General features: G+C 42.8%; 1 protein-coding gene and 1 long non-coding RNA gene across 5 annotated transcripts; both read left to right on the top strand.

Moving 5' to 3' along the window:
* Window positions 1–879: 879 nt before the first annotated feature.
* LOC126389948 (nuclear factor interleukin-3-regulated protein-like) lies at window positions 880–11,862 on the top strand. Of its 2 annotated transcripts, none has more exons than XM_050043973.1 (2): window positions 880–1,229; window positions 6,670–11,862. In XM_050043973.1, the coding sequence occupies exon 2, from the start codon at window positions 7,222–7,224 to the stop codon at window positions 9,052–9,054; it is 1,833 nt and encodes a 610-aa protein (XP_049899930.1). In that variant the 5' UTR covers window positions 880–1,229; window positions 6,670–7,221; the 3' UTR covers window positions 9,055–11,862. The 2 variants fall into 2 exon arrangements, with proteins under 2 accessions (XP_049899930.1, XP_049899931.1); XM_050043974.1 differs by lacking the exon at window positions 880–1,229 and adding an exon at window positions 1,252–2,835.
* A 5,300-nt stretch (window positions 11,863–17,162) lies between these two features.
* On the top strand, window positions 17,163–22,418 carry LOC126389958 (uncharacterized). 3 transcript variants are annotated; one of them, XR_007569910.1, is made up of 4 exons: window positions 18,554–18,636; window positions 18,764–18,884; window positions 20,848–21,040; window positions 21,206–22,418. It is a non-coding gene; the product is annotated as an uncharacterized LOC126389958 (long non-coding RNA). The 3 variants fall into 3 exon arrangements; XR_007569911.1 differs by lacking the exons at window positions 18,554–18,636; window positions 18,764–18,884 and adding an exon at window positions 17,163–17,264; XR_007569912.1 differs by lacking the exon at window positions 18,764–18,884 and having other exon boundaries at window positions 18,562–18,636.
* The last annotated feature ends 244 nt before the right edge of the window (window positions 22,419–22,662 follow it).

Below are 22,662 nucleotides of genomic sequence, written 5' to 3'. Positions count from 1 at the left end.
TGTTAGTTAATTTAATTTAATATTGTCACCGGCGCACAATGCATCTTGGGATAGGCTTGGCCATGAAGGATTCATCCGTTGCATCCTCTGAATTCTGGGACAGAAGGCTGCAATTGAAGGAGCCTTCAAAATGGGACCGCCTTGGTGATGCAATTGGTCTTCACATGCATGCATGGAAGGCTGCAGCCATTGAATTGAGACACAGCAAATGCGCCAGAGTGTGTCTGATGGTTGATTACTTCTTGTTGCAATGAGTTGTAAAAATGAAAGGAGTAAACATTTCAAGCCAAGATCTTAAGCTTTCATTTAATGTGGGAACGACTACTGAAAGATGTTTTGATGATGAACAATTCACACAAGAGTGAAAAGTGTGTCAACCAACCCCGGTCTCCCCTAACCTTAATGACCTTTGTGCAAAAATAAATTCTGATGTAATTTTAAAAATAGATTGAACTCTTTGTGCTATTTCTACAGTGGGCAACATCAAAACAGAGGTATCATAAAATTACAGAAAAGGCATAATGATATTTTAAAGTATTTTAAACATCTTCCAGCTGTTGATAGTGAGGTCAAGTCCAAAGTTGTACCTGTAGAAGTATTCAGGACTATTTTTTGTCTTGCTTCATTAATAAGGAGCAGATATATATTATACATATATGTTAATAAGAGAACACAGTGACTGCACATTTGAAGGACATGCTGTTACATGCTATTATTGGACTTCTCAGTGGAACATGGTGTCTGTGTAAAACGCATTCATGCCCATGTTATAAACTTAACCACTCCCGTGGAAGAGATGGTGTTACGTGGTGGAGAAGGACTCTAGATGGAGGGGGTAAAAGAGAGGGACTTATAACAGAGAGAGGGAGAGAGAAGCTCTCGCGCGGAGAGATAGAGGACAAAAACGTGACTAGGCAGCCGAAGAGCTGTTACGCAACCGCTGACCTACTAACACATATTTCTAGAAAGGGAGCCGGAGAAACTGGAGCAAAGTGTCCGGCAGCACACAACACACAGCCAGCCCGAGCCAAGAGACGGAAACAGCATCCACCCGACCCACTGACTCAAACACAACTCAGCCGAGCACCGAGAAGCAGGAGAAAACTTTTCGCTTTTTTGTTGTCGGAGGTTTCTTCTAAAGGCACAAGGAAAGGAGGAAACGGGAGCGAGACAGCTTTTGTGTCGGGGAAGCCTGAATCTTTTTTTCTCCTCCTCCAGGACATGGAAAGGTATGTTATGACTGAAATGAAAGCTGCTTTTGTCTTTGTATATGTGTATCCATGTATATGTGTGTGGTGTGGCTTATTATAGAGGTGTTTGAGCGGTGCGTGGAGATGAGGACATGATGCTTATGGCCGGTTATTGTTCACATGGCGACTCTCGGCTCTGCCGGCACATCCGCGCGTCCGTGACTTTGAGACGGCTGCTTTTGTCACATTAAAACACCGCACTCACGAGGCTGTTATGCTACTTTGTTGCCTGCTTTGTTGCGTTTATTTCGGCTTTGTTATATTAACATAAAACATTACATATAAAGCAGGGCTGGAAAAACGTGGTTGGCCATATCCCACGTTATGTGCTCAATGTCAAGGCGAGGTTATTTCCCTCATGGTGGTGTTTTCCAGGGAATGGGGGGCAGCTGCCGCGCTCGCTCTGTGTTGTCTGGTTAATGCAGACACACAGGGTACTATATTAGCTCCTGCACGTGGCATGCTGCTGTTTGTATGTGTATGTCGTTCATATGTAGGTCACTAGATCATTTTAGTTGCTTTAGATGTTAAGTCGTCTTTTTGGCTGCAGCTGATGCAAACATCAGACTGGATTAAATCATGCTGATTCCTCTTTTTTTTAGGATACCAATTCATGTAATTGTGCCTGTAAATGTGGGTAAAACTCATGTCAGAGTGGAGCTTAATGAGCATCAATAAAGATTTTAATCTAATGTTAAAAAATACAAGAGATACTGCAGGAAAAAAAAACATGTAATTGCACCAATAATGTTCCAAAAAGGATATTTTTCATGCTTTTTTCATGCATGTGTCTACAAAACTTATTTTTTCCAAATGTGCATAAATTTGCCTCTGTTTCTAGTTACATTACTAACACATTTATAGATGTTCAAGTTCAAAAGACCTCACAAAATGTCTGATTTCAAAGTGAGTCACTGGGTGAATTTTTTTTGTGCTCATGAGGTGTGTTAAGTAAAGCACAGAGCTTTGCTTTGAGGGAGTTGGAGGGTATGACATAACCAGCACACAGCAGGGAGAAGCAATAAACAGCAGCTCTCTCGGGGACAGAGAGGCCTGTAATTGATTCACACCCTGCTCTTTCTTCCCATCATTCATACCCAGATTAACACCAAATCCTTTATTTCTAAAGCAGATAGATATTTTGGAAATGCTTTCATCGGTGACATTACAGCTGCCGAGTTATTTTTAACTTCCCCAGAGAAAGAGAAAACATGGAAAATAAAAAAGCAGAAGTAAAGTTGAGCCAGATAATCTTTTTTTTTGTACAAAAGTGCTGTCCCAAGCTCCCGGCGAGGTCTTTGCGTGAGTTTGTTGTGAAATTACAATAACAAGTGAACATCCAGGATGTGATGCAATGCATGGAAACCCCTGTCTGGCGAAGGCAGGCAGAGTTCTGGTGAGCTCTTAGTCCGCCTGTTGCCAGCTGGTCTGGTTTCAGAGCAGTCTGCGTTGCTCCAACCCAGCCGCCTCTCTGAATATAGGTCAGACCTGTATCTGGGTGAGGAGACACATGCGGGGCAAGCCGTGGACTACTTTGACCACTCTGTCTGTTGGAATATGAGACCACAGCGTGACACAGGCTTAGGTAATTACAGCTACTTGTCCCAGTTTTCACTGTATTTGTTAATTTAAAAAAAGATTTAACTGAAAAGATATAGGTCACATGCTACCAGTTGATAAAGTTAGGCTGAAAACACTGAACAGAATATTGTGCAAATGTGTGAGCATATACAGGTTTGTAAATTTCCTAATAAGGCCATGCATATTTTTAAGTTTTTAAAAAAGAGTTCCACAGTTCTGTCTTCAGGTAGAAGTGTCTTTAGTTGGGTATTATGTAGAGGAAGTGTTTAAATGGCACTCAGCAATAGGTCTCACAATCTGACCTGGAATGTCTGGACTCCCGTCTCCTAGTTTTGTTTCCTGACACAGAGCTGTGTGGCAAAATGGAGGCTCCTAGCTGAGGGGCCCCCTCCATGTGTGTGGTGTTAGATCACTCAAAAGATGGAGGAGGGGAAGAGGATGCCATGCGTTTTACTCACACTTGCCTCAGAGGAGGTCAGAGGTGAAGCATTCCTCCCCGGGCGGCAAGTGCCTGGGAACTTCAGACCTGTGTTTTCCACAGCCCCCCAAAAAAACACTGAAAATAAACTGCTTACACTAACTGCAGTGAATCATTCTTTCTTTTTCTTAAATGAGGGGAGAAGCCTGTGCACAAAGAGCCAATTACACAATGTACCATATCCAGTATCTCTTTATTTTCTGGCTAAAGTCTTGGCTTTAATTCTGAGCACAGCATGTACAGAGGACAGTGAAAGGGGAGATTGCAGGGCATTCACAGCCAGTAACCTGTAGCTTCTGCTGCGATGTAATATGCATGTGTTACACAAGCTTTGCTCCGCAACAAGAGAAATTCAGAGCACGTACGTTACGAGCAACAACAGCAGCCCCTCCCCATGCAGTCCTGAGAGAGAGCCTGTTATGTGTGAATTTCGGCTGCAGAGATGGGTGTGTGCTCTGACGTCAATGCCATCTCCCTATCTCTCACTATGGTTTTTTTTTTCATCTGCCATTGATGCACATTGTTCTGTGCTGCATAGGGTTTTCTGGAGCGAACAGGAATTAATGTTGCATGAAAATCACTGGGGCTTTCATAATCAGATTTTTTTTTTTTTTTAGGCAGATGACGTATTCAAGTTTGTCTCTTTTATTCCTCCCGCTGCAGATTCTGTAAAATTCCTCTCATTTCCACCAACTGAATTCCCCGTCACCCCATCGCTCCTCTGCTTCCTCCCTCCCTCACCTCTTTCTGTCGCTCTATTTTTAGAGTGCACTCTAATACTCTCTTTCCCTCTCCTGGCCTCCCTCCCTTGCAGTCCTACTGACCTATTTTATGGCGCACCGTCAAACACAGGAGGAGTGTTTACTGCTTAGCGTCGTTTCTAGGTCAGTGGGACAGCGCAGACGTATGCGTGCTTCCTTCCCTCCCGCCTTTGTTTTGCGCCTCCCCTCCCCTGCAAGTCTTTATGAAAATTATTCAGGGTAGGGGAGTGAGGGAGGGGCTGACCCCACATTTTTCCACATCTGTTGGTGGTTGTGTCCAAATCCTTTTCTGTTCAGCGTAGCTTTACCAGTTCTTTGAGAGAAGGGGACAAACAAGAGACGGTTATATCCTTGTTTTGGCACTGAAGGGGGAAATCAATTTGAAGAATAGCTTGCAGCGTTTCCAGCCCTTGAGTAACAACGTAACAGACATGGGTAAATAAATGGTTAACTAATTGGAGCAGTAGTCAAGCTGTGTCAAGGTCTCAGAGTGGGATTTTGAATGTGAGATTATGTAACAGGGTCATTGACTCTGGAGGAAGCAGAGAAATGCTGTAAGCAGTCTGGAGAAGATGCACATTAGATTAAATAGTTATGTTGCATTGACTCAGAGGTGAGACTTAAGTGGTTTGCGATTTGGGAATGATACACCATGGCGCAGTTGAAGAGGGTCTATGCAGGTCAGTTTTGTTCAGCTGGAGCACTTTTGTTTGACTCTCTTGGGGATGCAAGTGGGTTTTTTTGCCCTCTTGACATCACAGTTAAATTAATGAGTAAAGTCAGTGGAGTTTCTTTGATCAGGTTTGCTTTCTGTGCTCGCACCATGTCTGGTCTCATACACCACAACACAGAGGGATCGTAAGACAAACATGGGAGCACAACTAGGCATTAAAATCTGCTTGCTGTTTCTTCAACAACTCTCCAGAATTCCCTCCTCTGGCCTGACTTCACCCTTGCATGCCAGAGTTTCTAAGTTTTAACTCTCAAAATGAAGCAACCAAAACCGACAGCAGCTGCTGCCCAGTCTGTTACAACACACTTTAAAAGATGAATAGAAATTAATACCAAGATTTTTGCCTCAGTGGTTTTTAAGGCACTGAGTGAAAAAGGTGCAACAGATGTTCTACAGGTGTTACGCTTCAACAGAATAACACAAATTCTCACCATTACTCCTGTACCACTGTTATTTGCATACTTGTACTTCTTGTTTGGTTTAAATATTCATGAAAGTCTGCACAAAGGCTGTTTGACAGTCATGGAAAGACGGAGAAACTGGACTGGTAGGATTCAAGTTAAATTCCTTTAACAAACTGAGTATTCAGCAAGCTATAATTGTGCTCCACTTATTCCAGTTTCCAATATTTGAAATTGGGTGCCCTGAAAAAATAGTGAAAAAGGGAAAGGTTAATAAAAGCAAGCAAGCTATGATAAAAGTTCATACTTGTGCTGAGTTTCATACCCGTGTTGCAAAATCGACACCAGAGGAGTCATTGTTACACAGAGGCACAGTGACCTAGATTAGTACATTCCCTCTGTGAGTGTGTGTGAGTGTGTCATAAAAAATGTTTTTGTGTTTGTAATGGACTCCGGGGCTTAGTGTAGTGATGTGTTATTAATTATCGCATATCTACTGCGTAATGCTGCGCAGCGGCAGAACCAGAGGAATCCGGCCCTAAAAACAAGTGCAGATCTTGTCATTACGTAACGCAACAACTTCCGTCTGTGCTGCATTCAGTATTGTTGTTAATGCAAGACATGTTGGGTGGGCAAGGCTTCCTGTTGAGCTCCGATGTTGATACCGCATAAGGAGCTCGGGGTGTTGTGTAATTTCAGACAGTGTGACGGCTACTGGAGACACTGAGACACTGCTGCTGTGTCGCAGATCTCCTCCTCCCCCGTAGATACAGCCCAACACAGATGTGCACACTTACTCCTCAATGACTTAATATTTGGTGCCTCATGATGCACTCTAGAAAATGAAATGTAAAAGCAGAAATTATAATTGCACAGAATTTATTGCGTCATATACTATAATTGCAGTCATATAACTTGGAGTGCGACGATACAGAATGTCCCCGTACATTCCCCCGCCTCCCTCAGCCCTTTATCTGTCTGTCCCTGCAGGGCTGGCACCAGGTCAGCGTGCCTCAGTCCTGTTATGTGACTATGACAGCGCCCTGTATTACACAAGAGCTCTGCAGTAGCAGCAGCAGCAGCAGCACATACTGTATGTTTAATCCCAGCCACAGCCCTGCATACTGATGTGTTTGCTGCTACTCAGACTCTGCACCCCTCCTGCTTGTCTCTGTGAAGTCGAGGAAACAAAGACAAGGAAGGCAAACATTGTGTAACTTTGGGGATTATGTCATAGATTTTTGGCGCAGGTTGAGTTGCGATAAGCACTCTCTGTATTGATCTCAAGCCTTGGAAGTTACACTCAGGTGACCCACATTAAAAGCTTTGCCCTGAAGCTCATAAGCCTAATTTTACCTGACTGAAACGTAAACATATGTCCCAATGAACTGCAGTGGTTTTACAGCTATCTAACGCTCTCCTTCTCTACCCCTCCCTCCCTCTTCTCTCTGTCTCCATAACCCAGTTAGTGGTCAGCAAACAGCAGCACTGAAGCTGGATCCTCAGGGAGCCCCGAAGTACACGGACTGACCTACATCCTCTGTAAAACACTGAGAGAAGCAGGGCATCGGCCTGACAGGCATCACAGCTCTGCTGAAGATTGAGGGAGACGCCGATAAACTCGAAATCACCTCCAACAAGACTCCAGAGACTGCTCTGATCTGTTTGCCAAGACAGCTGGAAGACTCTTTACCCAAAATAAAAACTTGTGTCTTTTTTTAGGTTCCTTGTTCAGAACACTAGTTCAATGTCTGAGGTTTTTGTGGCTTGCCATCTCTTTTTAATCTTCTTGGCTAATCTGGACACTTGAACATTTTGATCTTGAAGAACAAGTAACAGAAATCAATGAGGCTATCCCTTCGAGGAGCACAAATACCTCATCAAGAAGTTTTTGCCGATCCTGCGACTTAGGTCAAACTCCTTAGTAACAAAGAAGAAGACATATAGTTTTACATTTTTTCCCTTCCCCCCCTTTGCCCTTTGCTAGAGTTACACTCTGGCCCCCAGCTGGGAAAAAATGGAAAGTCTGAGTCTTCATCTCCCACCCACCAGCAACAAAAATGCCATGGAGGTAGACACTTTTTCCTCATACAGTGGCAGCCTCCCATCCCCTAATCCTGACTCTGGAGCGCGGATCAGCCGCCAGTCGAAAGGTTCCAAGCCTAATGCGAGCTGCCGCCGTAAGCGAGAGTTCATTTCTGATGAGAAGAAAGATGCTTCCTATTGGGAAAAACGGAGGAAGAACAATGAAGCAGCCAAGCGCTCACGGGAGAAGCGTCGCCTCAATGACATGGTGCTTGAGAACCGTGTCATGGCGCTTAATGAGGAGAACGTTCGTCTGAAAACTGAGCTTCTTCAGCTCAAGTTGCGCTTTGGCCTCATCAGCACAGCCTCCTACATGGAGAAGAGTCAGCAGATCTCCAACAGCACTACTGGTGTCAACAGTGGGAGCACCAACGGCACCCAAAATAGTAACGCCTACCTCTCAAGCAGCGGCTACTCCAGTGCATCCCAGGTGATGCTGAACTCTGACTCATCTGAAGCTGAACAGTCGAGCCGTGGCGATCGCCACAGCGCGCTCCACCAGTACTCACCCCGCGGCTCCGTCTCTGACATGTCCGATGGCTCCTCCAGAGACAGCCCAGAACCCATTGGCTACAACATAAAGACTGAGCCTTCAAGTTTGGAGATGGCCAGACTGGAAAGCAACGGGATGCCCAATGGTTTGCCAAATGGGGCTTACCATGGCAACCACACTACTCTGGTTTCTCCTCACCAGCAGAACGCTCCATTGGCTGAAAATGCCATGGACTACCAGCACCACCAACAGCAGCAGCAGTGCCACATGGAGGCCTCCAGTCCTGCTCCTCAGGCCACCTCTGCACAGAGAAGTGTCATCTTGTACCGCTCCAGCAGCGGCTGCTACCCCATGGAGACCCAGAGGCCGGAAGACCAGCAGACCCAGCAGAACAGACCGCTGCAGCACTCCCCGACCTCCAAGTTTTCAGACTGCTCAGTGACCATCACAGAGGTTGCTGAGAAACTAGAGAGGACAAAGACCATGGACTCACCTCAGTATGAATACACTAACGGCCATGCCGAGTCAACAGAGGAGCTGCAGCAAAAGTACAATGCTAGCGCCCAACAACAGCGTGAGAACCATCACGGGCACTACAGCTACCAGAGTCAGGAGAATGGTCTTCAGCATGCAGAAAGCCACCACAACCCCTTCGCCCCTGATCTAATCCGCAACACTGAGGAGGGCAAGTCCTCCTTCCCACAGCACAACGGCTACCTCAACACACTGGACGAAGAGCCCCCGGTGCTCACCTACGAGGGAGGCCCCCGGGCCGACGGTTTCTACCAGGAGAACTCCTCTGCTAAAGACACCTCATCAAGTGATGGGGACCCTCGTAGCTCTGACAAGGAGGGCTCCACAGATGACGAGTCCCCCTCCTCATCCTCCTCAGACATCAGCAGCTACCACCAGAAAGCAGCAGGAGCTGCAAGTTCACAGGGCGAGTGCCAAGCCGAGGTCAAAGGCACCGCCCTGCCCCACAAGCTCCGCCTCAAGTATAGAGCTCTGTCCAATGGGGCAGCAGGAGCGCATATGGAGGGATCAGTCAACACCTCCATGTCGCCCTCCCCAGCTTTGCCTCAGCACCCATACTTAGCTCTGCCCAGCAACCCTAACAGCACCCAGGCCAACGGGGAGAGCAAAGAGGTGGACAATGAGACTCAGTATGCAGAGGAGGTCAATCCTCCGAGTGAGAGGCCAGAGGCCAAGAAGGAGGGTGGGAAAAAGGGATCCAGCAGCAGCAGGGGTGGGCGCAATAAGAGGCGAGACTAAGGACTAATAGGAACATTTTCCTGTCACCTCTTTGTCCTCTTCAGCAGACAGACAAATAGGACTATGACTCACATCACCACCTGACTTGACAGAAGAAGCCGGTGATCTGTGAGTTGTAGTTAGGATGTGAGTTCACCAAGTTTCACTGTGTCACCTGTTCCTCTTCCCTTTGCGCTCTCCTACCTCCCACCTCCAATTAAAATGATAGATCACTTAATGAGGGAGGGGACAGAATGAAACTCTCCAGAGCTGGAGTCTGGGATATTTCCCTTGTGGAAAATTGAAACATTATTCAATTATTCATCATTGTAAACTGCCTTGGTGGCTGGCCAGCATTTATTGTGGCATTATGGGAACATTCCTTTGACCAAAGAATACACATCCTTCCTTTAGTGTCTCCCTTTTTGGCAAAGAGTTACATTCTTCCTCCCTCTGAAAACACCTGGACCATTTGATCCTCCACCCTCTTACCATCTGCACACACAAGCAGCACTTAGATTGTATATTACTGTGACATATAAATTTGCATATATGGAATATATATTTTAAGAAGAAAAATGTGGCAAAAACAACAAAAAATAAAGCAGTGGGTTGCAGAAGTCGTAGACTTAAAAAGTGATCGGTTTGTTCCTGTTGAGACACCTTGTACAGTCCCTCTTTGTCTAGAAAATGCCTCAAAGATTTTCTTTTAACTAAAAGTATGAGCCACTACTTGTAAAAAAGAAAAAAAAGAAAAAAAAAAAGAAAAAGGAAAGGTACACTTTTTTCAGATTTATGGATCAGATCGGGGGCCTCATTCAGGTGATCTGAGCTCTTTGACGCTCAAAGTAGGGCTGCACGATTAATCCTTTAAAAGAGCGCAATCTCAATTCTCTGATGACAACAATTCTGCAATATTTGCTTTCGAGAGCTGCATATTTAGAATGAGTCAGAATTTGTCCCTGCTGCAACACACACAAATGCACTTCAAGGCTTTCAGACTCTACCTGAACCTTAAATTAGCCACAGAGCTATCTGTGCGGTCAGGCAGACTGGGTCGTCGCAAAAGAGTGTCTTTTCTTTGGCAAAGGTTACGTGGGAGGCGGACTCAAGCCGAGCCTGTAGCCTTTCTAACGTGCACCAAACACTAACGATACTGTAAATGTATATTAGCTCTACCAGAGATATTATTATACATAGAATGACTTTGGTTCTACTCATCTCACACAGTCTGGCTATCAGGCGCAGATTTGGGGGGAACGCAAAGGACGTGCCCCTGAATATTTAAGAACATGTGCATTTGTTCTTGCCGGTATAAACATTAAAGTAGCAGAGGACATTTATTCAACAAAATTAAAGACACTTACACTATAAAGAATGTAAGAAAGGAAGTGGTTGACGCTCCAAATTTTCTGACATGAGACTGAAATATCGATATATCGACACATATCAATTCTGAATATTTTCAGAACGGTTCCAATATTCATTTTCTGCAGTCATTGCAGTCATTCTGGTGTTCTTTTCCACTAGCCAAGAAAAGAAAAGTTGTTGTCGTCATGATATGTTCTATTTAAAAAGATAATTTTAATGCACTTAATGTCAAATTTTCCCCCTGGAATCAAAAATGGTATTGAATGTGGGTAATTTAAAGACAACACTAATCCAATGTATGTTTAGTACAAAATAATGTATCTCCTCAATTTTGCTGCTGCCCTTTGATTCTATTTCCTCTGACACCCAGAAATCATTTGTACTACTTTGGGTTGATGGAGATGTAGATGGATAGATAGAAAGCTTTTTTTAATGCAGAGTTTTGACCCTGTTGTTATTTTAAGAAATGTAAGTTCATATGCTTGCTTTGTTTCTTTGTAGGACACTTTAACAGACAACATGCACTTGTGCTAATAGCAATAATTTGTTTTGGTTGCAGAAGAAAAATGCTTTCTGCGAGAGAATCATGTTCTCAATTCTTAGCAAAAAAAAAAAAAATTAAGTTCTCATTTTATCAAGAATCGTGCAGCCCTAACTCAAAGCTGTCAAAACAGTAAAGGCCAGTTATCCGCATATCAGTCCAGGCTATGCAGTCACACATTGCTGTTTGCAAAACCTGACAAGCACAAGGCAAGCCTCGCCTGCCAGACGTTCAATGAAAAATCAATACATCTTCATTTCCAGACAAATACTGTCTGTCTAATAAATGAAATGGCTCTCCAGTCGCAAACCAGCAAAGCTGCTCTCTCTCTTCATAAGGTGCCTCTTTATTGTGTTGTCCCTCGTCCCCACTTTGGCCAATGTCTTAACGATCCCACTCACCTCTGCACTGAGTTGTTTTAGCTACGGTAGCTGCAGTAGATCATACAGTCTGTACAAGTTTTAACTGTTTCACTTCCTGGTGCCTGCCTCTGGCCACTATGTATAAATGTAAAGTTGTCTCTCTATCTCTTGTATACTGCTGTCATTATTTTATTATTATTATTTTATTAATATTGTTATTTTCTATTATATTCAGTTATTATTTTGGATATTATTATGTGTCATCCTGTTGTGTCATTTTGCTCTTTGCTCTTCCTGGTTGTGCTGTGTATTTACCCATGCTGCCCTTTGCCCCAGTTACCATTTGTACTCTGTGTTACCGTATAACCTTTGTTGTTTGCCGAAAGGTTTTCCAAAAATGGAAAAAAAAAAGAAAAAAAATTGAATAAGGCTTGTCCAGAAGTGATTATGTATTGCTATACTTCATGTGGATATGCAAAATGGTTACAAAAACACTCATTTTTGATTGTGAAAGATTCAAAATGGTTAAAAAAAAATAAAAGGTTGTTAAATTTACATTTGTGTCTTTTGAACTTTTTGAGTTGCTCTTATGAAATATGTGGTGAAACTGACCCAAGCAGAAAACCAATTAGCCGATTCACAGCTCACAGACAGCAACATCCCAGTCTGCCAGCACAGCTCAGTGTGAGCCGACACAGCCTGAGAAACTTCACTGGTTCACCGCGTCATCACTTCATGCCGCCCACCGGCAGAGACTCACTGGAATAAAACAAATCGGAACAACACAGACTGTGTGGTACAGGAGGGAACCTGTTGGCTGAACTTAACCTCAGTCTGAATATTCATGTAATATATTCATGCTGACAGACACAAAATACACATGACTGCAGTAAAAACCACAGGGCACACTTCAGATTTTACAAACAAGCTCACAAGGGTTTATTCAGTGGATTAAAAAATAGATTCATGGAAACTCAAGGTCGAGCAGTCAGCTCAAATAGAAAGGGACTGAATGAATAAAGTATGACAGAAATAGTCTGACATTTATACAGGAGTGCAGAAGAAAACGTCGCATAAATTTACTTCAGAAGTAGTTGATTTGATTTTTATTTTGTGTCTTGCACACAAACATGTGCCCAACCATCATGGGTTTACAAGACACCATCACAGTAACGATGCAGTGATCAGTCCAAAGTGCATGTTATCTTACTGCTGGGGCCTCAAACAAAATACTTTGCCATCTATCTGAGGCCCAGCAAAGAAATTCTGCCTAAACAAAAAGGTTCACCTTCTAAAAACATAACTTAAAACTTTCATGTTCATCCAACCAAAAGAAATCAACATAAATAGAGATCACTTTACTGAAAAGTACATCCCTCATGTCTTTGTATACAGGACAGTAAAACCTAAAATGAACCTCATTCTCAATTTCACCTTTGTTAAACAACAAACAGTCTGTCCTTCTCTGGAGTGGCACAAAACCTTCCAGTCTCTAAGGCTAATGTAACGTTCCTGAGTGCAACTGTGCACATAGGGATCTTTGTCTTTTGTTTAACTTATGCCTCACATAAGGTTCCAGACTTCTTGTTTTTGTTTTGTGTGACTTCACCTGTCTTGTGTAGTCAGACCAATATCCACAGCAATGTGTCAGTGCCCAAGAAAGGTCTGAGAGCATATGTTATCACTGTTATACGGGAAAATGCTCTGGCTTGTTGGAACAAAACGTCATTTAAATCACCGACCAGCAAGAGACTCAAAATTACCACAGACACCAAAAGACCACACAGAGATGCAAACACTCTATAAAGAGAAACAAATTAACTACAAAAACAGGCAAAGCAACCAGAAAGACACACAAAAATTACATATCTGGCCCAGGGGCCCATTGTCTTATAATCCGCCCATGTTTAAACCTATCACAATCATCTTGGACAGCGCTAAGTCCGGGATGCAGCAACAGTGCCCTTCAAAATAGTTGTGAGCACTGTTATTAAACATTAAACATAATTCTTTAGTCGATGCCATTGAGGTGAAGCTTGACTATAGGCCTACTTTAGCTCTGAAGGAGCACAGTGGATCAGGAAATGACTATGTTGATATCATTTGAGTGACAAGCTTGAGTGAAGTAGACCGGATCAGTAATTGGTAAAGTCAGTGTCACTGGTGCATGCTGCTGCCAGGGTAAAAAATAAATGTTGCCAATCAACTCCGACTGGCCGTATCAGAAAAAGGATTAACGTCAGGCATGAGAGTCTTGTGAATAGGAGTCTCTTCGAAGGAGTACACTGATTGTAAGGAACAAAAACTGATTGTAAGGAACAAAAACATTAAAAACCAATGGGTGAGGTAGCTACCATGACGTCAACCATTAGTTTATGGCATCCTGTTTTAAAGCCTTGAGTTCAGCATTTCTGCCATTGCCATATTGTGTTTTTGGAGCCATAAGTGACTAGATTCGTGTGAGAGGCTGCAGATGTGGACGAGCGACAGATCTGACGAAGAAGCTGCCTGCCCTTAAATATGCATAACTTTAAGCCTTATTAAAATGTAAACAGGTGAGTTATATAACAATTCACCCCAGTGCAGTTGTCATGACTGCTGAAATAAGCTTTAGAGAGCAAGACTATTTTCTGTACCAGGCTGTAAGCATGTTTATGTCTTCAATATAGTCGGTCATTTTATAATGGGGGTCTATGGGAACTGACTGGCTTCTGGAGCCAACCTCAAGTTGGCATTCAAAGAACTGCAGTTTTGGGCACTTCAATGTTGGCTTCATTTTTCAGCCCTGGAGGTTGCCTCTTGGTATCCATAGAACCCATTTCCATTCAGATATGTGGAGGTGAGAGTTCAAGTAACCCTTTGAAATTGCCATATCAATTGTTCCCTCACCAAAATTTAACCTTACTTTTGGGCATTATTTTGTCCCCTTCCCAAAAAGTTATGCCGACATGGATGATACTAATGTCTAAGGTTGTCTAGTTTCACATGTTAACACATACCTTCGCGGTAACTTAAAAGCTGTGCATGCCACTGTCTTTTTAAGACTATAGACCCCTGTTTAAGGCGGGAATATCGAGCCATTATGCTGTTCTGTATATACGATTGCGGAGCAGGGACAGAGATGTCCTGCCTTTAAGCCACCACGGAAGGTAGTATCAGTGCCGAAATAGAATAGAATGTGGCTTGCTTAAAAGCACACACACAGAAAATAAGTACAATATAAATGGTTAATGCGAATGTACATTACTCCTGTGTCTGGTAATCTTCCTGATGATTGGACTAAGTGCTTGAATGAGAGAGATAGTCCATTTCATTGTCTATGGGAATGTCCAATAATTAAAAACTTCTGGAAAGATATTACAAAACGTTTGTCGGACATGTTTAACACCAAGGTCCCTTTCAATGCCAAACTGTGTGTGCTTGGAATATAACCAGAGGACTTCATTCAAACATCAAAACGGATTAAACGTCTGGACTTTGGACTTCTCCAAGCCAGGAGAGCTATTGCATAATGTTGGAAGAGTATGAATGCCCCATCCTTCAGAATGTGGATAAAGGAGCTATCGGAGTGTATAGGTCTGGAAAGACTGACTTACATTACTAAGGGCAAGCAGGAAGACTTTTTCAGCTCTGGGAAACATACACTTGCATTATGAAAGGATGAAATGTAGTAAAAAGTATTTGTTAGCAGTTAGGGGCTAACTCAAAGAAGAAAAACAGCAGCTGTAAATGTCCGAAATTGGGAAAACAATGAGATTCTGGAGCTCCTTACCCTCCAAGCAGACAATGAGATCATCTGCTTTATAACAAATATATGTATATGTATAATGTAATGACATGTAACACATCGTTGGCCTCTAGTGTAGCATAAAACAAATGTGTCAGCGGCACTTTTTAGACAATAAAAATGGCAATAACATGCCAGTAACAATTATTTATTGCCCCTGTTATATGGTGGCTGACAAAAAAAGGATTAATAAATGTCTGCACATTGGAAAAACAAGGAGATTCAGGGGGCTCCTTACCCTCTGAGCAGAGAATGACATCAGCCGCTGTACACCAAGGACAGTAAATGATTGTTATTGGCACGTTAATGCCATTGTTGCTGCCAACATGTATGTTTTATATCACATTAGAGGCCAACGATGTAGTGTTACATGTCACGTCCGTCATGCCTCTTTTGATTCTGCAAATGCATACAATGCAAATACATGCTCCAAATCTTAGTCAAAACTTTCTATTCTCAGCATGTAGGTTGTAGCTTGGAGGCTGTTTCATGTAGCGGAGGGCATTTTGAAGATAGTGACACACAGATAGCAGAAGTGTAGGAGAAAGCCGAGCTAAACAGCCGGGCAGTGGCTGGTTTATAGCCACAGCCTACATCCGGTGAGTCAGACTCCACCTCACCAAAGCAAATTCCTATCAGCTATGTTGAAATGCCAATGAAGAATTGAATCTTGAAACTGAGCTGAAAAGAAAGTGAATGCTTGTAATCTGTCCTGCAGCCAGACACACATCTTGAATTGATTCCTATGGAGCTGCTGAATGTGTAAATAGGCAACTGTTTGCTAACACCTTTGCAACAACTTTATAAGGTGGTAATATGTCAGTGTTTCATTTATAGCTTGGCTGAAGTGGGCAAAGCAGTAAACAAGCCAGAGAAACACAAAACGCATAACGCAGGTACAAGAAAACAGGAGGGTTATTTTAGTTCAGATTTGGAAGTGTTAAGGTCGGGGTTTATTTGATATCATCAGGAAGTTGACTAACCCAGTCTCAGGAGCAAACTGGCTCCTATTACAGTAAGTGACTAAGAGGAAAGTTCATGCCTTTAAAACCACACAACTAAGCATTTTTTACATCAACTTCCACATTAGCAAGGTTACATAATAGCGTTCTGTCTCCACTGTAGTCCAGAAATGAGCGAATGCTTTAACAGATGTGCTTCAGTCGGACAAAAGCAGAGAGAAGAATTGCAGAATGTATCAGAGTGCAACACGCATAAACATGTTACACAACAGTCTTGGGAGAAAACTGCGTCAGACTGCGAGCACAGAGTGTGGCAGCCTCCATCTGACCCTGCCGTTAATGGAGCAATAGCTGATGGGAACAACAAGTTGGCATGCAGAGCGCACCACTGACGAGGGTTACATAAAAGCCATTACAGCACAGAGAGCCTATCAGATACAGAGGTGTTGCAATTTCAGGGAAACACCCAAATTTCTTGAAAACCTCAGCACGGCATGCTCTTTACTGAAAATGTCCACGAAGACGGCAGGAATGTAAAAAGCACTTGGACTTGTTTTTATTCTCAGGGTTTATTACTGGATTGCGTCACATTTTGAGACACAAATTAAAAGCATCCACAGCACTTCTCTGTGGTGCACACTGCACAGTGACAGTCGCTTGTTCCTGCATCTCAGTTTCAGATAGATAGAAGAAGGACATGTGTGGAAGCAGCTGACCACAGATAGAAATATGAAACTGTAATGTGTTTTCACTTGCGCCCTCCATGCCACCCACCAGCCGGCTATAACAAGGTGACATTCCTGAGAAAACCGCAGTGCTTTGTAGTGCGCTCTCCTTCCCTCCTTCCCTCTCCTACACCTCCCCTCCTTCCTCCTCCCTCCTCTCGGTATCTCTTGTTCTCTCCCTCACTCATCCCCTTTTTTTTCCAGCCCATCTTTGAGCTGTAAAAGCTGCTTTGTATTGTGCGGAGGCTTGTGAAAACGGGCCAGGAGAGTAAAAGTAGGTCAGCGAGGAGGGATAGGAGAGGATGGAGGAGAGGGGGAGAGGAGAGAGGAGGGGGTGAGGAGAGACAGGGAGAGAGGAGGAGGGGGTTATTCAGAGTGAAGGGCTGAGGGAGGCAGGGAGGCTTACGTCACATGCCTCTACCGTGTAAAGTTGAGCAAACTACTCAGAAAGAAGCTCTCTCTTGTTGCTGCCTGAGGGAGCAGGTCAGTGGCGCACGCACACACACACACACACACACACACACACACACACACACACTTGGGTTTCACTGATGTATCAGTTTGCATCACGCTGACATTTATAAAAAATTACACACACAGACTGATTAATGCCTCAGGGCTAATGGGATCTGTTGGAAAGCTCTATGACATTTTGATGTGATTGTAGGTCATTATCATTATTTTCATGGCTTCTTCTGTTGACCTCTTATGAAAGACTGACGCTTGTTCTTATGATTTCAGTTCATTAAATGTGAAGCTTTAAGGAAAACGTGTAAATATCCACTTGTACATGTCACTCATACAGCTAGACAGTCGTGACCATGGGTGGACTATGAGAAAATGGGTCCCTGGGCACAGACATGTAAAAGGCCCCTCCACCTCGCTTACATAAGACTGGAAACACACACAAACACTTTGTGGTGATTTTGCCTAAAAATCTCTTGTTGGAGTCATTGTCATTGTGTCACTTTATGATACTTCAATGAGTTTGTTTTTAGATAGTTTTGTTTCTGTTTCGGTTGTTTTGTGTCTCTTTTTTGGTTGTTTTGTCCATTTTTGTAGTTTTTTTGTATCTGTGTTTGGTAATTGTGTGGGTTTTTTTCTTCTGCGCATTTTTTAGCCATTTTATGTCTCTTTGTAGACATTTTCTGTCTCTTTTTGGTTAGTTTATGCCTTTGTGTAGTTATTTTGCCATCAATTGTAGTCATTTGTGTGTAATCTTGTGTTTTTTTTTGGTAATTTTGTCTCTTTGTAGTTATTTTCTGTCTCTTTATGGTCATTTTGTGGGCTTTTTTCGATAGTTTTGTGCCTTTTCTGGTTGTTCTGTGTCTCTTTGTAGTCATTTTGTATCTCTATGTGATTGTTTTTCCCTTTTGTAGTTATTTTATGTCTCTCTACAGCTCCTTTGCGTCTCTTTGTGGTCTTAATGTGTCTCTTCCTGGTCGGTATGTGTTAATTTTGGTGACATCACTGGCTGGCAGCTTCCCTTTAGATAAAAAGAAAACTATGAATGTTTTGGTATGACCAAATTTTTGTCTCAGTGGACGCTTCCACACACGCCATTTAAATCCACCTGTCTCTCAGGTGTACGACCCCGGAGTTTTACTGGTGTGAGGAAGTCAATGAAAGCTAGTAAATCATAGTGAGGAGTGAGTATATGTATATCTGTGTGTGTGTGTGTGTGAGAGAGAGAGGGAGGGAGGGAGGGGGGTGTTGGCCCTGCACTGCCTGCGGTGATCAACAGCCCTGGCTGGTTATGTAACTGGGATGCTGCAGTATGTAGGTCAGCAGCACAGGGAGAGGCAGCGATGGGGTAAGGAGGATGAAGCCGAGGAGTGTGTTACACTGTGTGTTGGTATGTATGAGTGTGTTTTCACACTTCTGTATTCCAGCATTGAGTCATTTGAGCCGGTTGTCCACACACACAGAATGTACAGGTTATATCATGCCAAGCAGACATCAAATACCTTCACTCGCCGCAGATATCACTGCTGACAGAGACTCAAATTCCTCGGCTGAGCGGGAGAAATCATCAGAAGCTCGACGCTGCAGAAACTCGTTGTGCAACGAAGCCGAACTGACCCAGCTTTAAACATTAACTTGGTGTGTATATAGCAGATGTTTGCTTTTCACAATCCAAACCTCACCAAGTTTAAATCACATGTGAAAGAAAGGAAATCATTTATCAGGCTGTTAACACAAAGATCAAATAAATGTCTGGATTTGATTAGGTTCAGTCCGGATAGAAACCTGTTGTTCTGTGTTTGTTAAAAAAAATCAGATGAAAATAATCACAGTAATTATTATTATATAATCATGAAAATGAGCTCCACCTTTATCAGCTGCAACATTAAAGTAATGAGCATCTTAATGCATAAATAATTATAATCCAGTAATATTATATATATATTATTCTGGGACAGGAAATTCTGCATTTGGAGTACTTTACCGGTTTATTTTGATGGTAAGACTTCTGTACTTTTTTTGAATGCAGGATGTAAAAGATCAGAATACTTCTTCCAACACTGATTTCCTCGGATGATTACTGATATAATATGAATAAATAAGAGGCGTTTGTGGATCACCTTCTGTGCCTTTGGCTGCATGACCTGTCATGTTTATTTCACATAATGTTTTAGCAGTTCATGTCAGGTTTTAGTGAAGGGGATCTTTATGTCTTTACGTGTGGTAACAGTTGGCCAGATGACAGTTTCAGAATCTCAACAACAGTGTATTTCATCTCCGGCTCCATAAATGGGGCTCAGACTGGGTACACGCCGGCAGGAAGGCTGACAGAGAAAACAGAGCGAAGCAGAAAAACGACTCCTCTGTTGAACATGCTTGGTTGGCTGCGGTTCAGGAGAGAGTTATGTTGCCTGCCATGACCCATTCAATCCCCGCTGCCTCTGTCTACACAGCACTGTAAAATAGGTCAGTGCATGCCCGTGTGTGTGTGTGCACTGCTACAGATGTGTGTACAACAATTATTCGCGGACTGCCAACTTTAGTGACTTCACTGTGACACAGACACACACAGACACACGCACACTATACTGATGCATTTACATCACAACATAAAAATAGGCCACAAGAAAGTTGTGCACTTTTGAAATGAAAGTAGGCCACTAGGAAGAATGGCGTGTGTGTGTGTGCATGCGCGCATGTGCGTGTGTGCGCGAGAGAGATGAATCAGCTCAGTGTTATGCAATGCTAAACCACCCTTGGGTCCCATTACCATATCTTGTGCCCTTGTGCTACAGGAAGTAGCCTGTTGGCGTGTGTTTGTCCAAATGGAGGGTACAGAGCGTGATCTGACATTAACGACCCATCGTCCGTTTGTTTAATTTGTTAATCTGTTGAACCTTCACTTGATGTCAAACTGTTTCTGTCAGCTTTGTAAAAGATCTTCTTGGATCTGCTCTTTGTTTTGTAATCAAGCTACCGTGACAAGAACCTGTTTGGTGAAGGTTTTACAAAATCAGATCAGGGATTCAGGGGATTTTTATTTATTTCAAACAAAGAGTAGAATTTAAACAATTTAAAATGAAACAAACTGTGGACATGGACTGTTTTTTATTGGTCAGATTGTAGGAAGTGAGTGTCTTTCTGAGTAGTATTTTTGTTTTTTCTAATACTATTTGCATTTCCCATCTAAGCCACTGTGCAAGGAGTGGTACAGTGGTTAATAGTGTAAAATTTAATTCAGGGTGAAGATTTTCAGTGTTGACATGTTTGTAACAGGCTCAATTATACAGCAGTAATATGTGTAAAAAAAGTAAAATGTACATCTGTAATATTAAGTATTATAATAGGCCTCCATGTCATTGGTCGGACAGCCCATTGGTCCGACATCCCATTAGTCCGACGGTCCGCGGTGCTGAACGGCTCCCGGCGGGCCTATTTCCACCTTGATGGTGCGCCGCGACCGGCTCTGGGTCCGCTGGGAAAGGCTTGAGGCGAAGCAGGCTCACAGCTTATGTATTTGTCACTTTCTTTTTCATTTTAACCCACACCATGATCTTTTCCTGACCCTAACCAAGTGGTTTTTGTGCCTAAACCTAACCAGACCTTAACCACAGGACATCATGATGATTTTGGAACGGACTTTGGAACAATGGGTTTAATATGGTCGGAACAATGGGATGTCGGAACAATGGGATGTCGGACCAATGGGCTGTCGGACCAATGGGCAGTTCCCCCTACAAAGGGGTGTCTCCCACCTGACCTCTCCCCTTTTGCTGTTGTGCTCTGTGGAAGAGGTAAGCGACATTGGTCTTGTGGTAATTTCCATGTGTTAGCGCTGTTAAACTCTTTATAAGTTAATTTTATGCTAACACAAGCTTGTGTCGCTTGATTTGTGTCGGGGCTCGAGTTAATATGGTTGTTTATGATGGATGATTTTTGTTTTTGCCACTTGTTGTCAGGAATACACAGAGACCGCCTCCAAAGATATCCACGGTCTGGGCCTCTTTATATCTACACAACGCAGACATCACTCATCGAACTGAGTTTTTGGCCTGAGACGTCAGAGAGTGTGCCGTGAGGCGTCACAAATGAGGCGACATTTTGTGCAATGGTGGCTGTAACCAAAATAGCGCTGGTTCTAACCTTGCTTAGATTACTTTTTACACCTTTACACATAAACATTCAGTAACTCTTCCTCGATATTTAGGAACAGAGGTGGTAGTCCTCTGTTAATAGCTTTTTTTGGTTGGTCAACATCATCTTCTTTGTGTGGATTTAGGGTTACCTTTATCGCCACTTAGCATGCTCTTGATGGCGCTTTTATTGTGACAGAGATTGAAAAGCTTGTGATGAACAAAAGAGGGAAAAAACAGTTTATGCTAACACATGTTAAAATACTTGTATCCCTCTGGACTAGGCCCAACTCTCAGCAAGAAAGCAAATAAACGGATTTCCCAAATGTGGAACTATTCTCTGAAAAACTCTCTGTCTAATCCTTTTTTCTTAAAATCAAAATCTATGCAATGTATGAAATTATTAAAGAAATCAGCGTGGGAGTCGTCTCATCCGTAAGCCTCATAAAAGCAGTAGGTGTGCTGGTTTTCCATTAAACTGAGCTTTTAAAAGTTTCCCATTAAACACAACCAGAGAGCAACTTTATGCTATCGGATCATGAATACTGATTCAGTCCAGGCACACAAGTTTCCCACGTAGCTGCTGGAGAACTCTGACTCAGGTGTGATGAATGTCTCTCCCCTAACTCCACTTAAAGTGATGCATATCTGTGAGCAGTATGTGTACAATACAAATATTTGACTGACATCAGAGGAACACTAATAGTCCTTGAACACATTAACTCAAGTGCACAGTTTCAAGTCCAAACTGCCACGCTGTTCCATAAATATTTTAAATGTAACATCACTGAGATCAATAAAGTTAATTAAACACGGGGATGATGTCGACTACCTGCCTTTACAAGAAACCCTGTTAACACTTTACAGGAAGCCAATAAGGGTTTTGTTTCTAATAAAAACTTGTTCATTATTAACAAGGCCTTTTAATGCTTTTAAGTTCATAAACTAAAATAACCTTGTAGCTGCAGGGTGTGTTAACATATTAAACGAAGGCTGGCGTTTGTTGTAGTGTCTCGTGCTAATTTAGCCTGCTTTTGTACTTTTTAGCTCCTTTAATCTATCAGGAGGGGCATCAAGTCTGCAATCAAAGGACTGCATGTTTTTCAGTTTAAAATAAGTGATAAAGCCTTTAGGTGGGTCCCACACCAACAACCCAATCAGTCACCAGGGAAAATGTTGGCATTGTATGTTAATGCAAACCATGGTTAAGTAACATTTGTATGTTATTATGTAGCCTATACGTTAAAACTTTATGTTTCTTTACATTTCAACAATACTTTGGT

This window comes from Epinephelus moara, chromosome 5 (assembly GCF_006386435.1).
Source record: "Epinephelus moara isolate mb chromosome 5, YSFRI_EMoa_1.0, whole genome shotgun sequence".
NCBI classification, from domain to species: Eukaryota; Metazoa; Chordata; class Actinopteri; order Perciformes; family Serranidae; genus Epinephelus; species Epinephelus moara.
The sequence above is the reverse complement of the archived record's forward strand: the minus strand, read 5'-3'. Positions and strand labels throughout refer to the sequence as shown.

Bases quoted from the DNA above. Each gene is read 5' to 3' on its own strand.
- LOC126389948 (XM_050043973.1), top strand. From the start codon at position 7,222: ATGGAAAGTCTGAGTCTTCATCTCCCACCCACCAGCAACAAAAATGCC.